Raw genomic sequence first — 14,334 nt, 5'->3', positions numbered from 1 at the left:
ATTTAAAAAATTATCTTCTTTACTCCATTTATGAAAAATTTATTCATGAGTCCCAAACATGGCCTAGTAGCTGAGACCTATCAACATTGTATTTATCCTCCCTATGTTGCACTTAAGGGGGGTTATTACAGTAAATAGGGTCATTTCACAACTAGTTAGCATATCACTCTTTCTAGGTTGACCCATTTGCACTTGTTAAGTCTCCACTTAGGGACTTTTTAATTTTTGTCTCACTTCATGTGGTTCAAACACATGTACACACCTCTTGAGACACATATCTCATGCACACTTAGCACATGCTCTCACACTTGTCATATGAGCTAACATGTGTTGCACATTTGGTGGGGCAGTTAGACATTCAATTCTACCTTCTTACCTCCTCTATTTTGCCTTAATATGCAAGGAACATTGTAGATTTGACACTCATTTTATTTGATAGGCATGTTACTTGTGCTCATCATTCACCTATAGAAGTTATTTTTGTTCTTGCATTTTGATCTTGGTTGCTTCAACACTAAGGGCCTTGACCATTATGATAAAAAGGAAAGGATATATAGAATCTCTTTATCTTATCCCTTGAGTGAAATCAAAGTTATCAATCATGTTTCCAAATTAAAGAATAAAAAACTTCATACTTGAAATAAAATAAAATATTCATTTGCACCAATGGTGAGAAAACCCAAAACTTTTTAATACCAGCATTATAAAAATTTAATTTGCTTTGTCATATGCTTTCATCATATGTAGCTTGATCACCATGGCTAATAGTTTGGTAGACTAAATAGAATAAAGGACTTCATGAGCTATCAAAGCACCCTCTAACATTTCTCTACCAGGAATGAAACCTCCTTGTTTTTAGAGATGATATGAGGGATGATATAAGACAATCTCAGAGGATTGGCTTTAGAAAAGATCTTATAAATGATGTTATAGAGAGAGATGAGTCAAAAATCAGCAAAAGTTTAAGGATTTTGAGACTTTGCAATGAGGGTAATGAAGGTGAAATTCAATTCCTTTAGGATGTTAGGATTTCTTTTGGCTTCTTCAACTACTCACCAAATATCCTTGTTGATAAATCCCAACATTTCTACAAAAATAAAGTAGTAAAATGATCAAGTCCGTGTGCTTTGTCTAGAAGTAAGAAAAAAAGTGCATTTTGAATTCCCTCAAATGAATTTGAAAAGAAGCATCTTATTTTGATCTTGCGAGATTAACATGGGTATATTCTCTACAAGAGAGCAATCAAGATCCAAGACATTTTGAGTAGGAGAAAGAAATAACTTGAACTTGGAAGACCAATTGTGTAGTGAGGAGTTGGCCTTAAGAGGAATTGATAGAAAGAATGGACCCTAATTGCCTTCTTATTTTGAAGGAAGAAAAAGAATTTGATATTCTTGTATCCCTAAAATAGCCACAATTTAGTTCTATGCATAGGTTCAAGTCAACATTTGTAGAAGCGAACTAACATAGTACACAATCAAATTCTTATATCAGTGACAATAGTTTAACATTTAATAAAATATGGCATTATGGTAAAATGAATTCCAAACATCAACATAGTGACATCTTCATCACATTTAGATCCATGCAACTTGCATTTACTTCATTTTATTTCAAGATTTATTGGAACATTTACTTAAAACTCTAATATCACTTCTAGTTCATTTATGTAGGTTAATTATGTGTCTAGTTGACTGCATTACTTAATAAGCCTAGGTATTTATGTAAGTGGTTTATTTTCCCTTACAACATTGTACTTATAAATTTTGGAGTACTAACATTAGATTCCTTTTAAGATTCATGGTTTCCATTGACTTGCCTTGTAAATGATGAATCATTATTTGGTCCATTATTTCCTTGGCTACTTTGTTGAAGGCGTAGAAGGTTCTTATGATGGTCTCATCTTTACTAGGCTCTTGTGTGGGCACCTAAATGTTTTTGCTGTTTTCATCTATGTTCATGATGATGATGATCCCTATTCATGAGATTATTTCCAAGCAACATAATTATCTTCGTTACATTGATAGACTTTGGAAAGTAGAACTTAATCTTGATTGCGACTCCATATGGCTCTTGCCATGGTGATGTGTATTGCTCTATTTATTGAAGTTCAATTATTGCTCCTTGTAGGGTAGGCCTTTGGGCTTTGTCATTATGCAACTTTCAAGTATGTTTTAATATATTAATCTATTTGTAGTGATTCATATATAGCTACTTGTAGTAATCATATTTAGCCATATAAGAATGAGCATGTTTTCCATCTATAGTGATTTAACTTGTTACTTTGCATGTGATGATACTTTGGCCCATTATAGTTGCACAATTTTGGCTCTATGTGATGATTCTTTCAATCTCTAGTAGATAAGAACCTTTGTGCCCTTTGTGATTGGCTACCGTTGGCTACTTAGAGATGACCATCATATGATCCAAGTTTTCCATGTTTGATGATCTATGGATATTTGGTCTTTACACATGTCAATCTATATGGAGTTGTTGTCATACAACTTGAATTGTAGATCATGGTCTCTAGTTTTGGAGACTATCTCAAGACATTTTAAGGCATTTTCTACAATGGACAATGGAATGAAAATTTTTCATTTAGAATTTAGGAAGTTAATTGTAAAGTAGGCTTGGAGTAATGTCATATTCCTTGGATCCCACAAGTTTGGCTAATAAGTGTGTTAGTACAAACATAGCATGTTATAATCCTTACTAATAAAATCCCCTTAATATTTTGAATTGTGTTGATCTTTAGGATTATAACTTTGGATAGAAAACAAATTTTTGTGGTATAGTTTGAATCTAGTTGGGCTTGTGTTGTGTATCTTAGCATCGGTTTACCTTATTGGATCTATTGTAAAACTATATTTAGAATGATAATTCATTGTTAGATATGATCCAACATCCACCTATACCAAGCAAATGGTTAGGTGTGGTAAATTTGTACCATAAATGTTGGGTGTATTTGCCTTATCATCCATTAAATTTCACTTATCTAGAAAGTATAGTAGACCTTGTACTACCAATGTTTTGGTGTTCTTGTATTGCCTTTATATTATAGTTTAGAAACTATTTCATTATTCGATCCAATATGTTTGACGATAGTGCAATAAAGAAATGAATAAATTTCCCTAGTTTTAATCTAAGCTTGGGCAATAAGTGAAGAGGCTTGGTAATCACTAGGTTGTAATATGTATCTATGATGGTTTCCTTTGCATCAAAGATATGAAACTTTTTCTTTTGTATGCTTGTATTCATTTTTTGGTAAACTTTGTCATATCCTACTTCCTATTACATATCCATCCAAAAGCTTGGTGATAGTGATGTGTGTCAATGAGGCCTTGTTGTGTAGATGTTAGGTTCCAATTTGTTTTAGCAATTTTAGAACCAATTTGTTGAGTTGTATACTAAAAATATCCCCTTTTTCCAATAATCCTCCAAAATAATAGGCTTTCTTAGTGCATAATGTATGGATTTAAACCTAAATCACTATTTTTACCAATGTGCCACCTAAACAATTGGACAAAAAATTTCTTTACTTTTTTTTGAAATTTAATTTTAAATGTTCATTTCCAGCCAAAAATTGACTAAACCAAACTCAAAAGGTACATCATGCAGCTTGTGCAACGGAATTACTTAATGCATACATCGTCATTGCAAAACCCAAAAAAATTATGGCATCCACATAAAAGCATTTTGTTAAATTCAAAGTCCTAGTAACATCTTATCCTTTCCTCCCATTGATATGTTAAGGCCATTTACTTTTCTTTTTTGGTGGGTGTTACCAAGACAAAACCACTACCTTATAAGCCATCAATCTCATTGGTTGCATTTAATGGATACATCAATGCATTACGTTCTTTGCATAATACCAAGCAATGCGGATTCACTCCAACCACAAAGGAATGCATCTGGACTACTTTATGCCACACAGTTGCAGATAATATAAAGGATGATAAACAATTTCATCTTTTATTATGAGCTGGTCCTCTATTTAATGCAAAATTGCTTCCATGACAACCTCATACATTTCAATTATTTTGAATTGCTAGTCGTTGTTACGGAAGTGAAATCCTAGAGTGAATTTGTAAACACATGCATGATAATTAAGGAATAGTCTCTTTCGATTGATTTAGGAACCAATAATCCCTTGCATGACTTTTTTTAAATCAGTTTTTTCAAGTTGATGGGTCTATTTTTCTAGCATTCAATCAACAATGCATTTAAGTGACACCATGGTTAATATAATTAGTTATCTCAGAGCTTCTCATCCCACAGAATGATAACTCTATGGGACAATACCATGGAAGTGTCTGCACGATATTTGCAGCTACAAAGAGCTGAGTTTTATCAAAAAGGCTATAGCTACCAACAACTTTATTAAAAGTTCGTAATATACCAGGCAATGCATACCTTGATTTGTCTGCCACATGTGGTCATTCTCTCTAGGGCATTCACAAGGCAATTTCCTGTTGACACAACACTAAAGCCATGTATGGAAAACTAACATAGTGTTCCACTTTTGTCAATTTAACAAAGGTTGCAAATAATTTATTAGGTCATTTCTTGGAGTCAATTTACACACAATCAACAGCAAAAATGCCCTTTGTTTCTAGGACGGGGATCTGTAAATTATGAGCTATAATGGGTCCTCAAGAATAATCACCATCAATTAAAAGAAATTTCGACTGCATTCAGCACAGGAAGTTCAACTTAAAAGCAGTGCAATAGTGCTGTCATCTTTAAAGCTGAAGTACTCAAGTAATATTCATAACTATTTCCCGCATCAATTTTTCTGGTGCTGCATTCAATTCAAGCATCATTGTGACAGTTAATAAACAAGAACTAATTGATATCACTTAATATCTTACACAAATTAAGGGAATAAGAGCTTGCTGACCTTTGCAGCCAGTAAATAGTTCAAACTGCCCCATGGCTTGCCTTATGAACATCTCCAGCCCACTTACAACAGATGCTCCAACTGATTCTGCATCTTGTAAGAGTCTTGTCCATTTTGGTGTATAAACGGCATCAAAAACGACACTATATGACATCAAAGAATCCTGAAAAAACAGCATTCTCTTACAAAACTACAATACTAAGGCACTATAAGGTTGAAACTTTGAAAAAGTAAGAAAAATGAAAAATGCAGGCACAACAAAACATAGCACCATATTAAAAGGGCGTCGGCAATAACAACCTAAGCAATTGCATGGTGATTAAGAATACAAGGATACCCTTTATCTTTCATTGGTGTGAACATGAACAATTATATAACAATTTTGTAACCATAGGTGATGGCAAACCTTAGATATAGGTGTCTGGTCAGTATTTGGATGCATTCCTATTGATGTTGTATTTGCAAGGATCATTCCAGTTTCTGGATGGAAGGTATCCAGTTTGTCCAGAGGAATAGCTTCTCCACCAACTTGGCTTGCTAAAGCCTTGGCTCGTTCTTCAAGTAAGACATTGAAGGAGACAATACAATTAAAACATAGAAAATTATAAACACCAATAAAATTAAAAAGCATATCCATCTGTTATTGGCAGCACTGCTCTCTATGTATCAACCTTATAGAATTACCTACTCTCTCTCTCTCTCTCTCTCTCTGACATGTTAAAATATAGTTATATCTCATTATGCATGATTATACATAGGTTCTACCTGTCAACATTAATATTTGTAGAACCATAAAGACCTGAGTTGCCTAACTCTAGAAAAATGCATATGTCAAGTTATTTATCTTTACTGAAATGTACTTCCAAATATATTAGAGGGGAAAATACCAAAGTTTCGGTTGGAAATTACAACCCTTGCCCCCTTTTGCTTGGCACCAAATGCAAGTGCTTTACCAGCTCCTCCAGCTCCAACAACCACAAACAACTTTCCAGTAAGGGGGGAGATTTGTGTCCAATCTTTGGTAGCATATTTGTCTGAAAAGCAACACAACAGACAGCTCAGAAAGTCCGCCACAGGTTCTCTTTGATGTCTTTTCAAGCATGATTGCTCTTTATGCAAAATAATTAGCATCAATATGATGATAAGGGAAAAGAGAAAAAAACAAAGTAAAGAATGAGATCTGAACAAATTAAAAAAATTCAAATTGGCACCTTTTATGGCATCCTCAATTGCAGAAATTGAACCATCACAGTCAGTATTATAACCAATTAATTTTCCATCACTTTTTCTCCTCACAATTGTATTTACTGCTCCCACAGACTGAATAAGAAACACAAAACCAAGATAAGTTCTAGGAAAACTTTCTTTATCTTCATAGCATATTATTTCCGGTTAATACCCACATGGATCCTACATATTCAAGCTGTATTAAGATAATAAATATTCACTTCCTTAACTACCCAAGTAAAGAAACGTCATTTCTGCCAAAGTAAGCTATTTTTAAGGAATACTACCAGAAAATAATAAAGCTGGTGTGAACAAATACCTGTGCAAGTGGATCAACTTCATCACAACATTTGAGGGCAGCCTCCTTGAAAGGAATGGTAACACTGCAAAAAGAAACAGTATATTAAAATCAAGACTATTATAACTGCATTACAACATTCAAGAGCTCTCCTTGTGATCAATGTGAACACTGGCATAAGGAAGAGCATCTCCAAAAACAATTACTAACACATTTAAACAAATGGAAACACCTGTATTTGAATTTGGGTAGTGGCCAACAAAGATTTCTGTACCTCAAAATGGACAAATATAAACTTGCAATTGTGATTAAATAATTATACAACAGTAAAACAGAATGATTTTATACAGGTGACATTTCCACAGTTCATCATTATGTAATAAGATTTACTTTTCAAGATTCAGCAGCATAGTTTGATGTCAATCTACAGTGAACCATATTTACAATAAGCAATCGCATGAACCCTATTGGACATAGCGTTGTCATTGATATCAAATGTATCAATCATCACCATCAGTCATTGATGTTGCAGTTTTTATAGAACTGAAAGGAGTGTTCACCAAAGGGGGAGATTGTTGTGAAGATATGGAGATGTTTGGCATAACATAGCAGCTGCCATGATGCACTTAGTTTGGATGGATCAGACAGTACTGGCCCTGGATCTTACATACTTAGCATCTTTCAAAAAACCCTAGGTTTCTGTTTTGGGCATATACACTTTATTCTGTTTGAATGTTGGAATGGACTGAAAAAGAGACATTACATAAACAAAGCCTAATCTTGAGGCAATCCTTTAAAAAAATCAAATTTACTCATTGCAAAAAGAATCTAACACTATGGCAGCCTTTCTAGCAAATTAAGGCATGCAACAAGCACCAATAATGGCAATTTAGTCATCGCTCAAAGACATGGCCCAATTTAAATAGTAAATTGTCATTCAGAATATCATAGGTCAAGTGGTGTGTATACTAGAAGTTTATATTTTGTTTTGGAATGTGTATTTTAATCAATTATGAGGCAACCATAAGCATATAATAAGCTGTAAAGGGGATAGGTGCTAAGGGCGGTTAGCATGTGGTAAGTGTGAGGGTGGCATAGAATGATGGTGGTATTTATATGGCACATCATTTTCAATAACTGGTGAGAGGAACTATATTTTCTTTTAATGGGAATCTCAAAGCTATCTCCATTCATTTAGTATACCAGCAAGTTGTCATTATTATTAAGAAGATGGTACCCCAGGGAGCATGCAAAGGATTGAACTCATCAAGTGGGGCTCAATAAGATAGGTATGATTGGTCATTGCGCAGTCCTGTTATTGATTTTTAATAGGGTGGAAATGGTGCTGCTTTGGCAAATGCACTCCAATGTCATACATCGGTAGTATCTCTAATATAGCTGCTGGTTAAGCATGGAAGACTAGCCATTCATGCATCAAGATGGGGTGGTTCTCTTGCAAGGAGGCACATCAAACCAACAACTGCAATACATTTACTCTTGCAAGGACCTGACCATGCTAGGGTTTGTGAAATCCACAATTGCCTCTCCAAAGCAGCTATCAGGGAGGATTTTGTTGCTAATTTAGCTCTCATGTACCACTACAAAAGCCAACAGCTCTCTCATACTGATGATGGATCATGGAGTGTGATATGAAAAATGGATGCAAACAAAAGCCTACACAGTGGAATCCAGAAACTAAGCAGCAATCTTAAAGGACTGTGGAAATCTAATCTCTCTTAGTGTAATACTTCTTTTCAAGGGTGTGGGCCCCTACAGAACCCCCATTATGATATCTTTAAAAAAAATCTATACATTGAAATGTAATTATTCTGAATTGCACCATCTTTCATAGAATTAACCAGCATTTGTCTTTTCTTTTTTATGTATATTTCTTTAAATTTTGAAGATTTTTATTTTATTGATAGTGCACCAAATTGGAATAGAAGTTATAAATTAAAAGAAAAAAGCGAGATCTGTATTGGATTCATCCAGTCAATCTGAAAATATAGATCAGACTAGATCTAGCCAGACCTGTTAACTATTCTACAAAGATGCCAATCACATTTATGAATATCATGGTTCATTATGTTGACTGTGTAAAGCATTTCAATTTCAGTAAAAGAAGAAAAGACAAACAGATTAGTTTGTTTGCAAGCTAAATTCCCACTCCTGTCATCATCACATTAATTTTGATAAAGAACAACATTCTGTTTAACAAACTTGTTTGCATTCATTCTCATTATTTATGTAGAAATTTCTATGATAGATAACAATCATAGTAGGTTTTTAATGTGTTGTTGATGAATGTTATCTGGCGATTCTGCAAGTTTCAGGGATTGCGAACAAAAATCTGCATTTGATGGAAAGTAACATTTTTTTTCCAATTTCAGATTTGGAAGATGGCAGGGGGATGCCTATTAAAATAGCATATAGAATTAATAATATTTGAACTTTTTAAAATACCAATTAACAAAGAACACCTAAAAATAATATGAACCAAAAGAAACTGAAGTTCCATAAGTGAATTGGAAAACAATTCATTGATTCCATAATCCATCTAATAGACTGATAATCATACATAACATAACATTTTTTATGTTGAGAGATGCCAAGTATGATAGTACATAGGTACATTGAGCAACAAGCTCAGAAATTGAAGTCATCATTGCATTGAATCATTGATATCTCCGAAGCAACTCCTCTTGTTTTTCCTCTTCCGCTTCTCTTTTCCTCTCTGTCTCTTTTCATCTTCTCTTTTAGTGAATGCAAAATCGCTATGAGCATGGTTTTTTAAAGTATTTTCTTGGGTTGGAAGGCCTTGGTGGGCCCCTCCATCGTTTTACACTTTTACTTGTTTTGGAATGTTTTTTTTAATTTCCTTTTGTTGTTTTTTAAGCATTGAATGTGGGGGATGCCCTACAGTCCCAGGAACAGCCAGGGAATGCCAGTTAGTCTCCTCAACAAGACCAAAATAAGGAGATGTGCCTCTTTAAGGAGCATCCCCAAAACTTTCAAAACAAGGGGGACAAGGAGGGGACTTCCCCTCCAAGTACCTAAGTCCCCAGCACATCCAAGATGTCACCCAGACCATGGGAACACATCCTCATGAGTGATATTTTTTATATCTCAAGATACATGCTAAAGTTTTTGTTATAACATTTGAATTGTAAGACTTGTATGAGTCACACCAGTAAGCTCAAAGAAACATCATGAAAATTGTTTGGATTTGTTTTAGCTAGAGTTGTGTAATTTGGGTTGTAAAGGGGATCTAAGTGCACACTAGCCTCAGAAACATATCACTAAGGAATATACATGTTTGGATGATTGAAATGTATTCACATTATAACACAATAAATGGAATCAGAATGGCCTAATTTTTGCTACAGGGGCAAAGACTACTTTTAAAAAAATAAAAAATTGCATCACAACGTAGTCCTTCCCTCAGAAAATTGTTATCTTCGAGGAAGCCATAAATAGTGCTTGACATTGCTATAAAGAAAATAATAAATAAACATGAGACTGTTTTTAACTAAATTTATTGGACTATTGACCTTGAAGCCTAAAATTTTTGCCATTTCATTTGGTTGACTTTTATGGTGGAGGACATGAAGAAAACTATTATATGACAATATGTCCCTATTGCTTTAAATTAGCTTGTAAATATCTTGTAAAAAAAAAGTATGGCTATACAATACATATCTCACCCTAACAAATAGGATACAAAGAAAAAAGGAAAATAATTTAACTATGGTGTTTCTTGTAAACAGCAGATGAGTTGCACCTGAAACCTGCGAAGTCTGGTGATGAGTACACTTTGAGAAATTCTGCAATGTTGTCAACTAAAAAGGGCACATATATCCCGTCAACTCCAGTCTCTCTAAGTGCTTGATTGTGCAAAATTGGTCCTTTACTGTGACCAACTGGATTTCCTATAAGTCCAAAAACTTTAGTATCTCTTCCCAAAGATCGTATCTTGTATGTATCTAATAGATCTTTCAATGTTGGCTGTCCAGGAGCTGATTCTTTCCCAGCTCCAAGAGTACCAAACGTAAGATATCCACCAAATTTGGGACACAAAAGCCGACTTATAAGCCCCTTTTCAGTCATCACCAATGCAAGAATGGGCACCTGACAAGCAAGTTCCAATTATTAGAAAATGATTTAAAACTTGTGAGACATAATTAACTGAAAAAAGCATTTCAGTTGCAACTTTGAGTCTACTAATGATTTACTAACAGAATTCATGTCATAGTAAAACTAGAGATCATATATTATTTTGACAAATAAATCCTAAAGAAACCCAAATTTTAAAAAAGCAAATCATTTTGATCGTCCTTATACACAAGTAATTATTGATCCACTAAAATTCAGCATTTTACACCACAACATAAATCATTATTGATCTTTATGAATTGATTTCTCTTAGACAATATTTGTATCCAATGCATAACCATCCTCCACAAAAGGACAGCCCATTGCTTCATACAAAATGTCAGTCCTCCTTCAACAAGCTAGGTGAGAACTCCTATACTAATATCTCAAATGGCAGCTTCCACCAGTGCAAATTGTTATTTTCTTCCCTACACTCTTCGTGATCTTAGTGGATTTGGCACTTACATCATCTCATCGTGCTTTCACTCATTAGTGCTAAAGCAATGCAAGAAGCTTGTGAGTTCTTAAAAAAAAATCATGCTCTTGATGGTGAATCCTACATGTAAGAAAGGCATACTTACAATACAAGATAATAGTGCACCTCCTTCTACAAAAAAGCAATAAATGAATCAAGTATTGGAGGAATACAACAATCTTTTCTAGTCCCCAACTGGAGAGCCTAAACCATAGAAGCACTAATTGCCAATAAATCATGAGAAATAAAGAATCGGGCGGTAGGATGATTTTTTCAAGAAATTATTTGACTTTTTAATTAAATCAGCTGTGCCAAGTTTTTCACATTTGTTAGCGACTAAATCGCCATAAAATTGCAAATAAATTAGCAGACTTGGTAGTATCTGCAATTTTAGGCAATTCATTGACAAATTTTGATCACAATTTTCTGAGTTGACAGATTTTTTTCTATTTTCCAAAAACCTTAACCCTAGCCTTATTTTTCCCCTTTATTCACCAAATTAAATCATGATTATTTAAAAAAAAAAACCATATCTTTCAGTTTGTTAATTTATGCCCATTAATGAGGTTTGCTACCATGGCCTAAACAATGCATTGTAAAGCAAATCGTTGATCTAGTTATCAGACTACCTCTTCATTATACCTCTCTATGCTGTTGTTCATTCCAAGTGAACCAAAAGCTCAAACAGAAGATTCTTGAACTTGAGGGTAAAAGGCCACATCAATCTCAATTCATCACCTTGTGACAGCCCAATTGTGCCCAATTGTGCTCACACCAAATTCACATGGAGGTTGCACATTGACTATAATACCTTGAAAAATATAAGATGGCACATGGAGGTTGTGCATCATCTGTAGAGCCTTGAAAAATAACTATGAAAAAAAATCTACTAAAGTAGCTCCATAGTGCTCACTTCACCAAGAGAGATCTCAAATCGATGTACCATCAAGTTCATGTTGAATCGTCAAATGTTTGGAAGATATGATTTAAAACAAAGAAAAGTTTATTTAAATAGGTTCGTTATGCATTTTGAACAAACCAATCTTCCTATAACATACATATAGAAAAAACATGACATTCTATGGCCATTCACTATTTCATTTGTTATTTGTCTTGATGGCCTACTCATCTTTAGAAGAACATGAGAAGAACAATTAAATTATGATCAACAATTACTCCACAGTTTGGGGCAACACAGGTTGCATGTAAATGTGGGAAAATCTTCTTTTGACATGGAGATATGATATCTAGGATATATGATACATGCACATGAATACATATGGGTCTAGCTAAAATCTACTTCTCTTCTTCAAAGCCACCAAAGACTCACAAAACTTCATAGTTTCATGTGGTTGGTACATTTCTATAGGAAGTTTGTAATTATTTTCTTACGCACCACTTGGCCCTTCAATTAAGTTCCCTAGAAAATTTTAACTTAGGCAATAACACAACAAAAAGCATTCAAGGAACTAAATTCCAGACTCCTATTAGTAGTTGCACTACCTGATTTCAACAACCCTTGAGATCAAGGAGCAATTAATCAATTTGGTCACTCAATTGCTTACCACAATGAGACATGCAGTGCAGTGGGACAACCTTCCACGTGATCAATAATTTACGTCATTGTCCTAGCTTGTAGGCATTGGGAGTAGAAAAAACAACACTAGAGAAAAGAGACCATCAAAATAGTAGAAAAGTGACATCAAAAATTATTTTCATTCATTCAACACTTCCAACTGAACATCAAACATAAGAATGGAAGTGCCAACTCTGTATAAAATTGTTTGAGTAGACTCTTGTTCCATGTTCTCCTCTCTATGATTATACTTACACAATCAAAATTATACAAACCAGATTCAGACTTTGCAAAATTAAACCAACCACTACCTAGTGCTAAGTCAATTCCAAACTTATTCCTTGCAAGATGGATCTTGGGACATGTTGACGTGTTTTTTATGACTACGTCGAACACAAAATAAAGTTACCAACGGTCACCTTACTCTCTCTTGATCAAAGTGCGATTGCATGCTAAGATTGCAAGAAGTTCAAACAAACGACTCCAAGGTTCCTTTATGCTACGGACGTGACTCAATTGGCTGATGTGATTGCTAGTAATCCAAGGGGCCTTACGTTTGGATCATTCTTTCACTTCTTTGTTGTGGCTGGAACTTCATCATCGGATATAGCAATTTTGTGATGCTTTTGCTTCAAATAAACTGAATTGAAATGAACTGAAAAATATAGGGGAAAGGGTTAGAGGATCTAAATCTACTCCTAAGGGCAGTTATATCAAAAGATAGTGCTTTGGTGGACAAATTCCAAATAAACCAAGCTCTGCTTCGCCAAGCTTTACTACAACTCTGCAAGAACCGGTGCAATCTTCTGGGGATGTTAGAGGATTTTCGAATCGAGAAAGTGCATTTGAATACCCAAAATGGCACAATCTAGATGACTATCCACAATTGAGCTTAGCACAAATTTAGGAGCTCAGACTAACTTTACATTGCAACTTACAATCAACAAGATGCAAAAAGTATGAACCATGGAAATTCATCAAACACCATTACATTTTCCATTGAAATCAAAGCACTATACTACTACTCTAAGTGAGGAAGGTGAAACCATGCAAGTCTTGAAAAAATAACTTAAGTGGACACCATTAAAGAACAATGTTTCATTGTTATTATCTCAAAACTTATCGCAACAATTTCATACAAGTCTCCCCCTCCTTACAAATGAGGGGGGTCACCCCTTTATATAGGCCTCAGGCCATGATTACATGCAAAACCCTAATTAGGGTTTTCCCTAAAAGATTCCCCACACATGATGCAACAAGGTGGGAATCAGCAAATAATAACCCATCATGCCCTTATACAATTAATTCAAAAGTATCCAAAATAGCATCCATTTGTGCATTAAAAGAACCATCTTTACCAAATTCGCCCACAGGCACTGAATGTTCTACATGCAAAATTGCCATGTTGTCATAAGTGTCCACCTTTCTCGCATGCGACGACAACATGCAAAGATGCTCCACCACCCCGCCATGCATTGACTCAGCCGCCGTTTGGTCAAACATTCCAGCAATGAATGTGCCACCATGAAACTATAAATGCACCATCATCTCCTGGACGTGACGACTGCATGCAAAAGGAATCTGTCATAATGCCTTAAATGTGACAGCTACATGCAAAAGATGCTCCATTTATTCATCATGCATTGACCCCGCCACCACTTGATCAAGAAACCCAAGGACAGAGAAAACTTCAGGAGAGAGAATCT

General features: G+C 34.7%; 1 protein-coding gene across 4 annotated transcripts in view; it reads right to left on the bottom strand.

Moving 5' to 3' along the window:
- Positions 1-4,100: 4,100 nt before the first annotated feature.
- The window catches only part of LOC131066902 (bifunctional 3-dehydroquinate dehydratase/shikimate dehydrogenase, chloroplastic), a 42,899-nt gene continuing 32,665 nt past the window's right edge, over positions 4,101-14,334 (bottom strand). For all 4 annotated transcript variants that reach the window (XM_058001787.2, XM_058001786.2, XM_058001784.2 and 1 more), the window contains exons 5-11: positions 10,207-10,553; positions 6,447-6,510; positions 6,112-6,220; positions 5,788-5,934; positions 5,307-5,455; positions 4,901-5,063; positions 4,101-4,801 (exon numbers count right to left, since the gene is read on the bottom strand). In XM_058001787.2, coding sequence (XP_057857770.1) covers positions 4,758-4,801; positions 4,901-5,063; positions 5,307-5,455; positions 5,788-5,934; positions 6,112-6,220; positions 6,447-6,510; positions 10,207-10,553 — 1,023 coding nt within the window. In that variant the 3' untranslated portion in view covers positions 4,101-4,757. The remainder of the gene's footprint in view (positions 4,802-4,900; positions 5,064-5,306; positions 5,456-5,787; positions 5,935-6,111; positions 6,221-6,446; positions 6,511-10,206; positions 10,554-14,334) is intronic.

This window comes from Cryptomeria japonica, chromosome 9 (genome assembly GCF_030272615.1).
Source record: "Cryptomeria japonica chromosome 9, Sugi_1.0, whole genome shotgun sequence".
Classification (NCBI taxonomy): domain Eukaryota; kingdom Viridiplantae; phylum Streptophyta; class Pinopsida; order Cupressales; family Cupressaceae; genus Cryptomeria; species Cryptomeria japonica.
This window is presented reverse-complemented; position numbering and strand designations above follow the sequence as displayed.